Genomic DNA, 17,336 nt, shown 5'->3' on the forward strand with positions numbered 1-17,336 from the left:
ACAGAAGGGAAAACCCCGACACGTCAATTCCCATTTTAGAGAGACCAGTGAGGCCTGGACCCCGGAGTCTCTTACAGCCCCAAGAGCTTCCAATCTCTTCTTCTCGTCCACGAAGCCTTAGCTACCGCTCAGCCAGTAAGCTCTGTGTCAGAAAAGCCCAACGCCAGACCTGCGCTGTTTGGGTGAAGGCTGCTGTGAAAACTGCGGGTTCCCAGCGGGATGGAAGCACCCGGAGAAGTGGGGGAAGAGGGGGAGGCAGCCTGGGCACGAGGGGGCATTCCAGGAGGAGAGCCCAGTGTGTGCAAAACCCAAGTGGGATGAGAGAACCGCCACCTCCTCCCATGCCAGGACTTTGCCCCCATCTAGCTCAAGGTTCTGGGGTACAGTGACTCATCCTTCCTGGCAGGTTCTAGTGATCCAGCGTCAGAGAGCTTTTTAACCTCATCTGGAACCCGTCTGTTCCATGCTAGGGGAACCCATCCTTCAGAGGGACTTCGATGGCTGAGTCACCCAAATGTCTATTAGCAATTTCCTGTCTAAGCTTATAGGTTCAAGGAGCACAGCCAGTGCTTGCGAGGCCCCTGCTGACCACGTGGCTACTGGTGCCTCGAGTTTGGCAGATGCTGGGAGTTCTCAGTCTGTAAGGCTCAGTCTTTCTGAAGACAACTGCTGCTGCTCAGGAGCTAATACATTAAAGACAAAAAGAACACCTTTTGTGGAGCCCGCCTACTGTGTGTGCACGTGTGTATCCACGGGCCACGGAGCACTGGGGGGAGAGAGACATCCTTCCTGGAGGGCCGAGGGACCAGAATCTGTGCTGAGCAAAGGCACAATGTCAAGATGGGCTCAGCCTCTGGTCACGTGAGCTCACCGGCCTTTTGTACACCTGTGGGCCCATCCCGGGGAACCCGAGCCGAATGAGAGCTGGTTCCTGACCTCTGCAGGGAGAAAGAGATACAGACAGAGGCTACGAGGGAAACTGGGTGATAAAAAGAATGGCTCTGCACCGGTGGAGCTGAGCAAGGCTTCCTGGAGGAGGCCTGGGTGTTGGGGTCCCAGCGGGCGAGGGGAGGGCGGGGCAGTCCAGGTGCTGAGAACCGCGGGGCAAAGGAGGGGCACCGCAGTGGTGAGGGGTTGCTGGTTGCAGTTCCTAAGTCAACCACTGCCACTCCTCAACTCGGGGGCCACCTGGATGTTCTTCTCACGTGGGAAACGGGGCTCCAGGGAAGGTCCAGGGAGCCGAGCTGCTGGGCGAGATCACGTGTGTGGATGAGTCAAGGGCAGGTGGAGCACGAGGGGGCACGGTCCCTTGCGGCTGACGTGCGGATTCTGAGTTCTGGCCAGACGCGGGCTTGGAGGAGTCGTCAAGGTGGTAGGGGGAGCCTTCCTGGGGGTTCATGGGCTTCAGAGTCCACTGGGACCAGATACAATGGGTTTGGGGGACAGGCCCTGCTCGGAGGGAGCCTCAGGGAAGCTTCCAGACCTGCAGGCTGACCTGCTGCCCTGGGGAGGCTTCTTGGAATTGGTCTAGGAATGGCCCGTCTGCCCAAGGGGTCAACGGCTGTGCAGTAGCGGTGCTGGGATTACATATTGCACTGCAGTCATGTTCCCAGCATGCTTGGGAACAACTAGAAGAAAGACCTACGGCTTCTCTCCTTTCCTCGGAGGTCACCACAGAGACAGACAAGGGGCCCACAGAAACAAGTGCTTTGACAAACTGCACGGAGCACCTACTTCGAGCAGAGGGTTGTGCCAGGAACTAGGAAAACAAACATGGTTCAGGCCTGGTCTCTGCCCTCAGGAGCCTGCAGTCTATGGCTCCTGAAGTGAGTCAGATGAAGTAAAAACCAGCCAGAGTGTGGAGGACGGGCAGGGCTGGGGTGGGGAAGGGGCCAGGAAGAAGGGAACCCCCAGTAGAGGGACGGCATCAAAAAGGCAGCAGGAGATGACAGCAGGTGCGGGGAAGCAGGAGCAGCCGCTGTGAGCGGGGCTGGGGGGCTGTACGCCAGGCCAGGGCAGCCACCCGAAGGTTTTAGACATAGTTTTTTTTTTTTTTTTTTTTTTTTTTTTTTTTTTGCCCCCACTTAATAAAGGTGGTTCCAGCTGGGAGAAATGACTTTAGGGGAAGAAAAAGAGGCAGACAGAGCAGAGAGAAGGCCACTGCGTGGTTCAGAAGGGAGATGCTGAGGTCCTGAGCTGGGCCAGTGGTCCTAGGAACACAGGGAGAGGCTGGGTTTGCGACCCATTTGAGAGGTAGAAGGGCAGAATCTGAGGGCTCTAAGGGCTGAGGGGGAGGGAAGGACCGATGAAATGTCCACCTTTCTGCTCAGGAGACCAGGGACTGGTTCTTTCCCGAGACAGGAACACAGGGGGCGGAGTCCAGCTCTGCCCAGGCTGAGCAGACAGCGGGCCACCTCTCTGAGGATGTGGGCACAGGGGCTCTGAGCTCCTGAGAGGTCTGCCCCCAACCCCCCCGCCACCATGAGGGAGAACAGCTCTGGATTCTGGAAGGAGTCTCGCTGTCAACGTCAGCACTCTGGCTTGTGGTCTGCAGGCTGGCCCTGCTTTGGCTCCAGTGACCCCAGAAGACCAGAGAGGCCAGGAGGCCTGAGCTGAGGGGTGGTGCTTCGTCCTCTCCATTTGTAAGGCGGTAACGGTGCGCCGGCCCCGCTGGAAGCCCTGCAGCTGGGGCTCACGCTGATAAATTCCCTGTATTACTTTGCACAAATCAATATCCCAGCACTTACCAGGGGTTGATGTGACCGAAATTGGTTTCAGCCAATTCGTGAGGGTAATAAATGGCCATTTATCAAATCAATTCATTCTGCGGCACTTCTCTGGCTGCCCATCCTCATGGTACCCCTGGGGTGCCAGGCTCACCCAGCCAGTGCCCAGCACACATCCGGCACTAGTCTAGAGGCCCCAGGGAGGCCTGGCCGACCTTGAGACCTGCCTCCCCCGGGACACCTGCTCATCTGGAGAACCTGAGGCAGTGGCTGCTGCCTGCCCGCCAGGTTCCTGCCCAGAGGGCGTCTCGCGCCTCGCCTGAGCCGGCAGCTGAACACAATCTGCAGGGCTGCCGGCAAGGAGGGCACCCATTCGCCGCCTTGCGAATGGAAGAGAAGGCAGCAGCCCCCACGGCCCAGGCCCCCACGGCCTCTGGGGCTTCTCTAGCATCACAGGAGCCATCACAGGATCAGCCTACACACCGCAGGGCACAGGGCAGGGCCTTCCTGATCTGAGACGCGTTTGGATGACAGGACGGAGCTGTGGGTGGAAGAAAGCACTCGGCGGACAGACACTCTGACGGCCCCTGGGAGGCGGGGAGTGGGACTGACTCCTGCCCTGGGCCTACGGCAAGGAGCGGCAAGGGCAGTGTGGCAGGGGCTGGTGTGGGACCAGGCGAGAGGCCAGCCTGGACCCGGGACCGAGGCTCAGTCCTGGGCTGAAGGAAATTGCTGTGGGCCTGACCTACAGAGCAGTGGCTGAGCCAGACGGTAACCAGCGCGGGGGCGGGGATGAGGTTTTACGGAGCGCCGTCTGGAACACCCTGGCAAGAGCCCATGCTTCCCGGCCCTCCAGTGCTGGGCCTGGCTGCCCGGGGCGTGGGCGAGTGGCCGGAGCTGCACAGCTGGTGAGCGCTCCACCTGCTCCCTGAGCCCCGGCGGACTGGACTCCCTGCGTCTGGATGGCCTCCTCCCTCTTCCCCCAGCTACTCTTGGGAGCCTCCTACCTCACGGGCCTGAGAGGCTGGTGAGAAACGGGTCAGAGGAGAGGCCACTGCTGGGAGAGAGGGGGCCGCATGGGGAGCGGAGGGAAACCACCACGCCGGCGGCCGCGGTTCCTGCCCCAAGCGGACCGGAGCCTCCGGCAGATATGCGTCCCCAGATCTCCGCCGGGTCACCTGTCTCCCACGGGCTCCCTCCCTCTAGCGCAGACATGGCCTTGGCCAAGCAGTGGGGCTGCCACCTCCCAGGTCGTGGCTGAGGGTGGCTTCTGTATCCAGACCCCAAAGCGCAGCCTGGCTCGGCGTGGGCCTGAGCAGCAGGCCTTCTGTAAGCTCGTCCTGACTCCCGCATGCGCCTGCAGGCAGCCCTCTGCCCTCCGCCCTCCAGCTGGTGAAGCTGCGCTGGGCTACGGCTCCGTTTAGCCGGGGATGGTCAGGTTCCCATCCAGCGGCTCACGACTCGCATGAGTCCCACTGGTTAGTGAAGCCGCTGGAGATCAGGCTCGGCTCGGTGTGTCACGGGGGCGATGCCTACACTGCTTGATGACCCCTCTAATTGGTTTCCTAGGGCTGACCATGCCACCCCAGAATGTTCCAGAGGGACACCGCTACCTCTGTCTCACGTCTCCTTCACCAGTGAGCAGGGCCGGTGCTGGCCCTGGAGGGGCTGGGCCGCGCCCGTGGGACCCGATGCGGTGTTAGACGCAAAACGCGAGTGGGACGGACGGAGACACTGCAGGGCAGGGGTTTTTCAACTTGCACTGAGCAGCAGACTGCCTAAAGGGCCTGTTAAAACACAGGCTTGTGGGCCCTGCTGCCGGAGCTTCTGATCCCACAGACCTGGGTGAGGCTCAGGCCTGCATCTCTAACAGTTCCCGGAGAAGGCTGGTGCCGCGGGTCCACTGGGAGAACCACTGCCGTGGGGAAAGGCCCTTGGCAGGGCCGGGCGTGGGCCTCCAGCCCTTGCCTCACCTGCCTGAGGTTGCCCCCAGGGACTCACGCGCCCAAGCGGAACCTCGGTTTTATCAACGAGCCAGTGGGGAGCGTGGGCAGGAGGGTATCAGATGAGGGGTCACACCAAGAGGCGGCCCAGCCCCCAGGGCTCAAAGGATGGGACATGAGAGCTTCCCCTGTGGAGAAGAAGGCTCTCAAGACTTGTTCGGGATGTTTTTCCTAAAAGTGAGCCAGTTGCTGACAAATTATACTGAGGTGTGGCAGAGGCCAGGGCTGGGAGACCGAAGGAGACGGAAGGGCTAGTTCCAGCTCCCCTGCTGCATCACCAGTGACGGGCAGGCTCCTGCTCCTCGCAGGGTCCCAGTTCCCCCCTCCCCGGAAAACTGGGGGTGGGGCGGGGGCAGTGGACAGGATGAAGGTCAGAGCTAAAGGGGACGCGTAGGAAGCAGCCTGGAGCCAGTGACTGTCTCCAAGTCCTCATCTGGAAGACGGGGAACGAATGGGCTCAGCCGGATCGGGAGGCCGTAAGGATGAGAGGACGCGGCGCGTGCAGAGAGCGCAGACCTCTGCCTGGCGCACAGGCCGAGCTCAGCCGCCGCGCGCGGGGAGCTCCCGAGGCTCCTCCCCAGCAGGGACACCGCGGGCCTCACCGCCCTGTCGCGGGCCGCGCGTGGCACTCACCGGCCCCCACGGCGGCGATGGCGCTCTCCTGGCCAATGATGTGCTCCTTCAGCCGCTGCTCCAGGGGAAAGCGGCGCCGCTCCTCAGCCTCGCGCTTGCGCTGCTTCTCCTGGTACTGCGGGAAGAGAGCGCTCCGTGGGTCCTCGGTTCCTGTTCGCCCCAGCCCGGGTCTGGGGCTCTGGCTCCCGACCCTCGTACCACGCCTCACCTCATCCCCTTACCCTGGGCGCCCACCGCTCAGGGTGCTGGCTCCCCTGCTAGTGAAATACGTGCTGCCAGTAGACCGAGCCTTGCCTCTGGAGCCCAACGGAAGGGTTGATTTGAACCCAGCTCTATCGCTTACAAGACGCGTCTATTACCTAGAGCCAGGCTTTGCCTCGGTTTGTCCCCTGTAAGTTGGGGATTAAATATGACGATGGACAGAACGCGCCTAGGGTCACGGCTGGCAGGCACCGAGTGCTTACAAACAGGTTCCTTTCCTTTTCCACGTACTTTTTTTTTTTTTTTTTTTTTTACTTTTTTGGTCTTTTCTAGGGTCACACCCTCGGCATATGGAAGTTCCCAGGCTAAGGTTAAATCAGAGCTACAGCTGCCAGCCTAGACCACAGCCAAGCCACAGGGACTCGAGATCCCAGCCACTGGCGACCTACAGCACAGCTCACGGCAACACCAGATCCTTAACCCACTCAGCGAGGCCAGGGATCAGACCCGCGTCCTCATGGATGCGAGTCAGGCTCATTGCTGCTGAGCCACGATGGGAACTCCTCCACGTATCCTCTTGAAAAGAGCTATGAACACCCTGCACTTCAATGATGCTGCATTTCAATGAAACACACTCTTCAGTGGCTGCCCTGACATGTGCCCCGGCCCGGGCTGCCGTGAAAGGGGCAGGGGCAGGAGGATTAGACTCTGTCCCCTGGGAAGTTCAGATGACGTGCACGCCTGGTGTGGGTCTGGCCTCTGGTTTGGTCCACTTTGGAAAAGGCAGAAGGCAAAGCCTAGGCTTGGTTGCGCTGGGAGGGAGGAGAGCCAGGCCGTGCCCTCAGAGAGCACAAGGCTGGGCCGGGGAGGTGAGGTAGCCTCTGCCCAAACATTCTCAGGCAGAATCGGTCATTTTCCTCGTGGTTCCACAGCGCGTGTGCCCATTTCGAGCCCTGTACCTGTCACCAAAGAAGTTTCCTGAGAACAAGTTTGTTGCATAGCTGCAACTCTGTCTTCCTACTCAGTCATGCACCCCCCGGAGACAGGCACTGCTGTTTACTCACTGCTATGCCTGGCACAGGTCCTGGCACAGTGCAGGCAGCTAGGGAATGTTTGCAAACGCGAAGTTGATGACAGATACAAACAGGGAATGACAACCAGACGGGGAGGTGGAGGACTAAGAGAGGGAAGGATGCCCAAAGCACGGGACGCTTCTGGAAGGCAGGTGGCCTGAAAGGGCTGGAGCACCAGGCAGGGAGGGCCGAGCCCACAGGTCTGATGACAACGCATTTGTGGGGGTGGGGGGTGGGGGGGGGCAGAAAGACCCAGGGCTTCTTTCCCCTAGGCCCTGTCACGCTGACAGCTTTCTCGAAAGTGAACTGCCACGGTGAGGCCCTGTCACAGAAGGTGTGGCTGCAGATTGCTCTTCTGGGCCGAGTGGACGAAGAACACCTGCTGCTTAGGCAGGGTTTTCCTGTTACGGTAGTGACCTTGACAGAAGTTAAAAAAAATAAATAGCAAACAATCCAATTTTGGCTGTTGCTATCAGCCTGTAACTGAAAGCTCCCATCCGTCCCGGGGTTTCATATGGAGCAATAATTCGGCACCGATCCCAGCGGAGCGCCGCTTGCCGGCTGGAATCCAGCGCGTCACCGGGCTGCTCCCTCAGGCGCCACATACATCAGCAGGCTCTGCCGACTCCAGCCATCTATCTGCCGCCGCCTCCTCCTCCCCGCACACGGGCCCACTGGGCTGGAAGGCTCCGATGCTGAGCCGCACACATACCGGCTGGCAGGGCACCGGCTGGCAGCCTGGCCGGCTGCAGTCAGACGGGCTCAGACGGAGGCCAGCCTCCGCGGGCTCACGGGGTCTGTTTGCTCCCTCTGCCTCCGTGATGGGTCCCCCGCCCTGGGCCTTTTGCTCACGCTGCTCCCTCCCCACAAACGTCTCCTCTAGTCCCGCGACCTCCAAGTGCCCTGGCGACCTCAGCTTAAATACGCCACTGTCCAAGGAGCCAGCTAAGGCATCACGCCGGCCCCCGGCCCCGGGACTTCCAAGGCACCTGTTTCCCTGCCTGTTTACGTCTCCTGACTTGACATGTGAGGTCCCAGTGATAAAGACCACGTTTTACGCATCCCACAGTTCTGGTGCCCAGCCCCGGGCCTGGCTCACGGGAGTCAATACATGTTGCCAACCGGACACGCTAACTACCGTTTGGGGAACGGCTGCTGGCTGCCAGGCACAGTACCTCAATTCTTAGTTGCCCCCATCTGAAGCTTGACTCCTCTCTGGTTCACCGGGGGGGACACTGTGTGGCAGAAAGCAGCAGCTCCGCTCCGGAAAGACCTGACTTGGACCTCACCCCTGTCAGTACCAGCCAGCTGACCCGGGGAAGCGAATCCACCTCTCTGGACTTCAGTTTCCTCGCCTCGAACATGGGCAGCGTACTCACCCCTGCCTCGCAAGGTCTCTGTGAGGTGCTGCTGGGGGCTAAGTGAGATGACAAGTACGAAGCTCCTGGTTGGTGTCTGGTACACGGCAAATTCACAGGCAGAGAGGTGGCTGTGTGACAGACTCCAGGGGCCAGCCTAGGACCTGGCCCTTGGCAAGCCTTTGATCAGTGCAACGTCTCTTTGCTGCGTTCTGGTAACTGATTAACCAGTGCATTGCTTTGTTTTTGTTTTGGTGCTGGGACTCTTCCAACTGATTTAATCTGCACGGAGCCCCAAATACAAGGAGAAGAGCTGCTCTGGCTCACACGGAGGCCAGGAGCCAAGGCCACCTGGATGTCCCCACTGCCCCAGCGTGGCTCTTGAGGGTCCTATGGCCTGCGGTGGCCCAGCTCGGCCTGCCGATTTCCGACACAGAGAGATGGCTACCTCTAAGCTCTGCCCGCCACTCTGCAGGTTTGGGTGCGGCCACCAGGGCCTCCTGGTCTTCTTCAGGCAGCATTTCTACTTCCTGTAACTCCTCCTCAGTCTCACGAGTGTAGGTTAGCTACATTCCTGTTACTTTCTTGGGCAAGGGGAAGGGGTTCTTGACGTCCATGGGGAGAGGGGACACTGTGACCCGGCTTTCTCAGGTGCTTTCTATGTGGGCCGGGGAAAAGTCAACCTATGGCCTAAAGTCAACCTACGGCCTAAAGTCAATGATGCCAGCATACTCCCTCCCGGCCAGAAGCCCCACATTATCTAATCAAAAAATTTCTGGAACTGGATCAGACTTTTTGATAAAACAAGTACATGGGATTAAACCAGGTAGGAGGATACTGTTTCACACCCTTTTCCGAGTGCTTATTAGCAGAGTTCGTGTTAAAAAGTGATGTTGAATGAGTGAATGACTTTTTAAGGCGTTAGCTCAGAGTTCAGGCTGGTGAAAAGCCAGCCAGTGGAAGAGCCCAGGGAAAGAAAACACCTGGCCTGTATGCATCCTACCTGGGGGAGAGGCCAGAGGAAGGGAGAAAGCACCTGGCCTGTATGCATCCCAGGTGGGGGAGAGGGCAGAGGAGGGGAGAAAGCACCCACGGTGGCAGGGCTCCATGCACACAGGCTACTGCTACTCTTGGCTTCTCGAGATGGGGAGGAAGGCTACGGGGACTGAGATCAAGGCCCTGCTTGGACAGGCTTCCACCAGAGGAGGGGACAGGGCAGGTGACCCAGCCTGCAGAAGCAGAGGTACTGGGCTGACGGGCGCTAGGAGGCGGCCACCCAGGAGAGCGGGAGTGGGGGAGTGACCTTCTTAATAAAAGCCACATGCAATTAGCTTCCGAAGCCCTCACCCGGAGCCAGCAGCGACCAGCTCCTCTTGCTGCATCTCGGCTGGATAATCGCAGCCCCTGGTTTCCATCATTCCTCATTTACTATGGCACCCTCCTGGCTGGGAGTGCATTTACAGGAAAGGGCTGGGAGGCTGGGACGAAGCCTAGCCGAGCTTGCTAGGAGGTGGGTGGCGGGGCTGAGTGGTTCTGCGGGGTACGGCAGCACCCCTACTGCTGGGCATTCCTCAGGGAACAGGCCTGATAAGGAGCCTGGCACTGTGTTCCCATCCCTGTGTTCCCGGCAGGGATGGGAGGCGGAGTGAGAAGAGCGGGACAGGTGTGAGGGGGGCAGAGAAGAGGGGCCAAGCTGCAGCTGGCCTCCGTGGGCGGGGAGGGCACAGAGCCCACTGGCTGCTCAGACTCCGATGTGCCCCAAGCCCCGGTTATGTCTCAGTCAGGGCATCTACCATGCCCTGGGGCCGGGCAGGGACAGAGACGACTGGGAGACACAGAGCAGATGGGAGAGGAGACTGGGGGACGAGGGGGTGTCCAGCGGACCTGAAAGTCTCCTGAACCAGCACCTGGAGCCCACATCCCCTCCGAGGAAAGACTCCATCCCATCAGACCCGGTGTCCTGTCGGCAAACAGCCGGGCTGATGCAGAGACGAGACGGCGAGGGAAGGCTATGCGGAGCTGGGCGTGGCTAAAGTCAGAAAATGGACTGTGTCCTCAGTGTCACCTCGGGAGGCACGTGACGTCGATGGACCTGCAGCTGGGAGTTAATTTTCATCACGGGCTTAGAGGGTCCGTGCGGCTCTCCCCACCAGCACTTTCCCTCTGTAACGACCAGGGATCTTGGGCGGCGGGGCGTGGACACTGCGTAAATACCCTGTTCCTCCGCAAATGCCCAGCCTCGCCTCTGGTTTGACCGTGTGCTGATGAGTCCCGCAGGCTTTGGAACCAGCTGTTCCAGTCCCCGCGGTCGCTGGAGTTCAGAGCATCTCCTCCCCTGCCGTCGGACAGGGCTCCCTGGAGCAAGTGATGAGGGCAGAAGGCCGACCCTGCAGTCTGACTCCAGCGCCACCTCTCCACCCAGAGAAACGACAAGACCTGCTCCCGCCTTTGGGGAGCTCAGAGCCTACTGAGGGGGACGAAACTTCAAGCACCGACTACGTGTTTCCACCTTTAGCACGGGGTGTCCTCACGAATTTTTGGAAAATGAACACCAGAGGGTGTTCTTGCCGGAAACGCACAACCTGAGTTGAATCTAAGGACATGAGACAAACCCCAACTGCGGGCGGTGTACAGAACCACCAGCTTGTACTGGTTAGAAGCTGAAGTCACCAAAGAGAGACCGAAGAACCAGTCCAGAGTCCAGAGTAAAGGCGACTAAAGAGACATGACAACTGAATCCAACTTCGCATCCAGCATTTTCTTTTCTTGTAAAAAGGATTATTGGGACAACTGTTGAAATCTGAGTGTCATCTATAGATGAGCTGATGTCAATATAAACACTTTGACTTTGAGGACTGGCCTGAGGTTATGTAAGAAAATGTCTTTTGTCTTTTAGGAAATTTATACAAGTATGTAGGGGTACCAAAGGCATAACTTAATTCTCTCAAACGGTTCAGAAAAATTCCCCCTCTCTCTGATTTATATACACACATAAGCAATAAAGCCCGTGTGATAAAACGTCAACAGCCGGTCATCTCGGTGAGGGCTTATGGCAAGTCACTGCACTCTTTTCCAAATCATGTAAAAATAGAGGTGAAATCAATCGGGGCGACGCTTACCCTTGAGGGGTGGGTAGTGAACGGAAGGGAGTATGATACAAACAGGTGCTTGAAATAGTCTATTTCTTTTCTTTCCTTTTTTTTTTTTTGCTTTTTAGGGCCACACCCTCAGCCTACGGAGGTTCCCAGGCTAGGGATCAATTTGGAGCTAGAGCTGCCAGCCTATACCACTGCCACTGCAACCCATGAGCGAGGCCAGGGATCGAACCCACAACCTCAGGGTTCCTAGTCAGATTCGTTTCCGCCGCGCCACAATGCGAACTGTGCTAACAGTCTAGTTCTTGAGCAGGTACATTCAGTTTGTGAAAATACAGTAAGCTGTGTACTTATGATAGGTGCACCTTACATTTCAATAAAAACTTAAGAAGTTAAAAGAAAAAGAGAACATACAAGCTTGCCCCATAAAGCACGGAGCGCCGTGTCTGGCCCTGCAATGAAGGTCTGACGGTGCTGTCACCCGCTCCGGGCCTGGCACCCAGGCACTTGAGATAAGGTGCGATGCAGGGAGCAGGCTGGGCAAGGCAGGGAAGGGGCCCCTCTTCACCCCAGGCCAGGAGCGCAAGTAAGCCTCTCGCCCTCCCGTGCACCTCACCCCTTCTTTGCTGACGGCTTCCTGCAGAGCCGAAGGGAGCACCCAGGCTCGCAGCCCAGGGGACCAGTGCATCCCCGGCTGCCCCTCAAGCAGATGAAACAGCACAGAGACAGGACACGTGTTTGTGATTCTGTCACCGGGATATGCAAATAAAATATATACGATAGGCTTATGTGCCTAATATTCCTGCCAATTCATTCTCTGGGTGTGATTAAAACGAGCAATAAATTCCTGCTGAGTCTCGGTGGAGTGAGGATCTGGGAGCGGAGACGTGGGCTGGCACCCGCATGTCCCCCTCAGCTGAATATTCATCACGGGCTAGCGCCCCATATTTTTGTTTTATCTGCCATCGTGCGCACAGAGATATATTTCTACCTCTCCTTCGTTGCTCAGTTAAGATGTGAAAACGGTCTAAGCTCTAGGTACCAAGGTCTCTAGCCACTGAAATCCTTCAAAGTGAGAGCATGGGCCACCTTCTCTACGAAGCCCGCTCTGTCCCTTCTGCCTGGAGGTGACCTTGGAGTCCCACAGACGGCGTGGAGCCTTTCCGGGGCACAGGTCAGTAGGCAGGTATCAGAGCTGAGAGAACCGCCTCCCATCCTCTCCACCGCCGGCCAGTGCGGCACGGAGGAGCTGGCCTTCACCGCCCCGCATCTTCGAAGGGGGCCGAACGAGGCTTCCGCACACACAGAAATGACGAGAGAGCCGAGCAAACCAGGTGTGATTGGAAAATCATTCAGGCCACTGGAGGTAACAGATTCTTTGATAAGTGACCCATTTGAAAAGGCAGAATAAAACGAAAAATTAGGTTTACAGATAATGCTAAGGTGGGAAAATCATCAAGAAATAATAAGTTAAAAAAAAAAAAAAAAGCAGATTCCAAATAGGGAGCTGGGGGTCCTTCCTCAACCGCCTTCAGGACCAAGTAGGAAATACAAATGTCTGACAGGCAAGCATGTGACACGACAGGAGACGGGGCCCGTGGCCGGGAGTCTGGGCCCCGACCTCTAGGGCGTTTCACTTGCATTTGAGAGAAACTCTGAGTTGGCAAAATAGAACAATAAAACAGGGTGCCAGTTTGAGAGCCCCTGGTATATACAGCAGGCTATCAACTAGGTTCCTGCTGGCCTGGCGGTTAAAGAGCCAGCATTGTCACTGCCATGGCACAGGTTCGATCCCTGGCCCAGGAACTTCTGCATGCTGCAGTTGTGGTCCAAAAAAAAGGAAGAAAAAAGGCCACTTACATAAAAATATACAGATATGGTCTAGAAACGGCACATGTAGTATCGTAAGAGGAAACCTGATTCATAGTCCAATAGTTACTTATAAAAACTTGATTTCAGGTCACCTGCTTTCTTTCACCTTCAGTTTTCTCATCTGTAAAATGGGGGTAATAAAATCTGCTTCATAGACTCGTTACAGGATTAGAAAGACTATAAAAGCACCCGGTATAAAACATGTATTAGAGCACCTAGAGGCACTTGATAAATTGTACCTACATCATTATAAGTAATTAAAAACACTGACAGCAGTTAGGTAGAGGCAGTAGGGCTAAACTGCTTTTTTTTTTTTTTTTTTTTTTTTTTTTTTTTTTGCCATTTCTAGGGCCGCTCCAGCGGCATATGGAAGTTCCCAGGCTAGGGGTCGAATCGGAGCTGTAGCCGCCAGCCTACGCCAGAGCCACAGCAACGCGGGATCCGAGCCGCGTCTGCAACCTACAGCACAGCTCACGGCAACGCCGGATCGTCAACCCACTGAGCAAGGGCAGGGACCGAACCTGCAACCTCATGGTTCCGAGTCGGATTCGTTAACCACTGCGCCACGACGGGAACTCCTTAAACTGCTTTTAACAGCCATTCAGCTCAGCTGACATCTCTTCCAGGAGGCCTTCCCTGATCTCCCGTGCAGGATTAGAAGCCACCTTGGGTTTCCACAGTCCCTGGGCTCTGCTAGGGCTGATGACTCAGTGGTGTCGTGTTCACGACCACCTGCCTCCGCCCCAGACTGTGAGCTCCCACCTGTCCTCTTCTCGCCTAGCCCGGAGCCCGGCACACGGAGAGCATTCACAAACACGCACTCAATTAGTTAATCCTCTCCATCTTCCTTTCTGAATTTTCCGTAACGGGACAGATGAGTTTCATAACTACAGATTTCCTACGGAGAGCACATGTCTGACTACAGAGAGGTAGGTGCAAGGGGAAGAAGCCGAGCTGGGGGTGGGGGATAGAAGGGGACGAGGATAAGACCGGAGTGGCGGTGACCCGAGTCTAGACCAAGAGCCAGCAGGCGAGGTCTCTGGCTGGGGCACCCTCCAGACCCAAGTCGTCCTGGCGCTGCCATGTGACCTAAGTCCAGTGAGAAGCAGGGCGAGACCATGCAGCTTAACGCAGTGTCCTTCCCCTGAAAGCTCCTCACACTTCCCAAGAGGCGGCGTGTGCCAGCCGGGGGATAAAAAGCAGTGCGGAAGGACGTGTGCACACGGGGATGCCGAGCAAGGGAGACGAAGACCACGCCGCTGCCGCCTGGGAGGGCCGAGGGGGCTCACTGGGTACCATGTGAGGGACTGCAGAGCCATCGGGAGGAGCTCAGTGGACAGCTGGACATCCGGAAGGAGAACAACCAGATCCGACAGAGCCCGAGTGTCCGGAGGTGACGACAGAGCAACGGTCTTCCCGCTGAGAGGGGACAGAGCCCCGGGCTGGCTCTGAGTGCTCTTCCAGCTGCGAGCGGCAGCTGCTCCCCGGAGCCGCCGCCCTGGGAGGGCGCTCCTCCTGCAGCCGTGAACCCGCTCCGTCCCGGCTGCCTCTCCTCCCAGCCACGGCGCCCCTGTGCCTACGTGCAGGCTCCTCTCTCCGCCAGACGCCCACTGCCTTTGGCCTCCTCTCACAGCACAGCTCCTCCTGCCCCCTTCCTGCCCCTCTCTGCACAGATTCTTAGAGTTCAGTCCACCCCAAAGGAAGCATCTGCTGCTGCTCTCTGTGGTCCAGAGGGATCTGACCGGCACAGACGACGCAACTGGCCCTCCGTCCCTGGGGACCCTAGCCTTGCCCCGACGTGGCTGACACTGAGGCATTTCTTGGGCAGTGCAATTTTGTTAAGGGTCCCTCAGGAGCCCTGACCCTTCCACCTCGGCTGGCGCGATGAAGCCTGCCCTCCGTTAGGTGACCAGACCAGCGCCTGCCCCATGTCACACCACCTGACAAAACGCGCTACTCCTGGCCCAGGGCAGCGCTTGCTCCCGGGTCCTCCGAAAGGGGAGACGATGATGGGAATGCAGCCCCGACGGTGCTCTGAGACGTGCTCAGGGACCTCCCGGAGGCACTGGGGAAGCAGACTTTACTTCCAGGGCGGGGACAGGGGGTTAGCTCTGTCCAGTGGGTGGGGAGTGGACGTTAGGGCCCTGCTTCCAGGCTGGGCCTTTGGCTGCAGGGCCAAGGCCCTCCAGAGCGCTCTTCTCTCTGGCAAGAAGCAGCCGTTTCCCAGAGGGCGGCTGCTCGGCCAGTCAGGTCCCTGAGGACCCAGGACGAACAGAGCCCTCCTCGGCTGACCCACGATGGACCTGCAGCAGGAGGTAAAAACGAACCTTTGTTGTTTTAGGCCACTGAAACGCAGGGGTGTTAAAACAGCGCAATCTAGTCGGTCCTGACTGCCACGCAGACCACCGTGCACTGAACGGAACCTCAGAAGGCATCCGGTCACAATGTTCTCAGCTCCCAGCGATAAACTGAGGTTGGACGAGGGGATGCGCCGGCCCAGGCCAGCCAGGCAGCGAGCTGGGGAGCTGGGACCCCAGCCCTCGTCTCGTCGGTCTCAGGCTGGTGACCTCGGTGCTCTCACTCGAAACACAGAGAGTGTCTGCCACTACCTGGGGCCTGCGCCCTTCATTGTCTCAGCCCATCAGCCGATTGCCACGACGCTGCAAAGGGCACGGCCACGGGCAGCTGAGCCCTCAGCTCCGGCCCTGCCTGCGGGACCCTGCAGTATGACGGTAACTCGCTCTGGAACCAAAGGCAGGTCGGGATCCCCGCCCCCCTCCCCAGGAAGAAAGGCCTCATTTCGGTCTCAGAGACGTAAAACGCGTGGCCCTCAGCACAGCGGCCAGGGAGGCTGTTCCAGAGGAAGGGCTGGGCCAGGCAGGAGGGGCACCGGGCCGCCTTTCCTGCACCCAGAGCAGCTCTGTTTTCCTCCGACTTATTTGTTTGGACTTGATAAGATTTCCCATCAGTGAACGCGACGATTTCTCAGGTCCCTGCCAGCTCTGATATCTGTGATCTCAGTTCCTGGATTCGGCCAAGGACTTCCTGAGTTTCGACTTGGTGGCTGGGAGGAGCAGAAGGTGGCCTGTTTTTAGGGGGTTCAGACGCAGAGTTTTTGGCTAAGACTCTATACAGGGCTCTCTGGAGTGTGTGTGGAGGGGAGGGGTCAGGGAACAGTTCTGGAAGGATTGATGATGCGAAAAGGCTACCTGATGAGGCTGCAGAGAGAGTACACGAGGCCTGGGGAAACGGTACTTAGGCTGAAGATGGTACCTTGTTCGCCCTCCTCCTACGAAAAGGAGCAGGAAGGCCCAGTACCCAGACACGGAACTGGAAGGTTGGTCCTCAGAAGTCAGAAGCGCCCCAGGCCTCTACTGGTCATGGAAGGGGCAGCGTCCTATTCTTGATGAGACTGGGGTTGGATGTGTACTTAAATGGACAACAGAGTTCCTGTCATGGCACAGCAGTAACGAACCCGACTGGGATCCACGAGGATGTGGGTTCCATCCCTGGCCTTGCTCAGTGGGTCAAGGATCCGGCATTGCTGTGGCTATGATGTAGGCCAGCAGCTGCAGCTCGGACTGGACCCCCACCCTGGGAACTTCCATATGCCATGAGTGCGGCCTAAAAAGGAAAAAAAAAAAAGAAAAAGACAATAGTGCCCTAAGGAGAAATGGACTTTGGTGGGAAGCCCAACCTAACTTAATGAGTGAAAGACTAAATGCAGCAGGAGCGCCCACAGGCCCTCCCCTCCCTTCGAGACTTACCTTGGCCTCAGAGGTCCTTAAAAGCTTCATCACTTCCCCTTCTCGAGCATAATCCAAGGGTGTGTGTCCCATTTCATTCCTCTGCAGGGGATTGGCTCCTGACGGGAAGGGAGGAGAAACAGAGTCTCTGAGTGATCAGCAGGTCCTGAGCCTCCCTCGGAGGGGCCCGGGCCTTGATTTCAGCCGAAGTAATGCCCATGGAGATACAGAGCAACAAAAACCCAAGGGACTGAAAAATAGGTCAAGCCACTCTGAGAGAGGGGTTCGTAGTTCTCTCGGACACAGAGGTCAGGTACTGAGGCTCCTACACGTGCTGGAACACGCTATCCACACAGAGGGGTGCCACACACACACGTTTGTGTACACAGGGGTGCAGTGCGTACACAAATACACGCAGCTGAATGTGCTAACAGATGTACCAAACACGCACATAGGTTAATATACGCCAACACCAACGCACTATTCATCGAAACACCTGTACTATCAAACATTTGCACAGAGATGAATATCCACTCATAAAGATCATATAAAAATCTACAGCGCAGACTACCACAAATGACGATGCAAAGGCCCCTTTCTCTCATCTCCCTGCCCCTCCTTCCCCTTTG

General features: G+C 57.6%; 1 protein-coding gene across 8 annotated transcripts in view; it reads right to left on the reverse strand.

Moving 5' to 3' along the window:
* CLPB (ClpB homolog, mitochondrial AAA ATPase chaperonin) overlaps positions 1-17,336 on the reverse strand; it is a 253,530-nt gene that overhangs the window by 22,551 nt on the left and 213,643 nt on the right. For all 8 annotated transcript variants that reach the window (XM_021102297.1, XM_021102300.1, XM_021102295.1 and 5 more), the window contains 2 exons: positions 16,729-16,826; positions 5,363-5,477 (listed from right to left, as the gene is read on the reverse strand). In XM_021102297.1, the coding sequence (XP_020957956.1) occupies positions 5,363-5,477; positions 16,729-16,826 (213 nt within the window). The remainder of the gene's footprint in view (positions 1-5,362; positions 5,478-16,728; positions 16,827-17,336) is intronic.

Source organism: Sus scrofa, chromosome 9, assembly GCF_000003025.6.
Source record: "Sus scrofa isolate TJ Tabasco breed Duroc chromosome 9, Sscrofa11.1, whole genome shotgun sequence".
In the NCBI taxonomy this organism is placed as follows: domain Eukaryota; kingdom Metazoa; phylum Chordata; class Mammalia; order Artiodactyla; family Suidae; genus Sus; species Sus scrofa.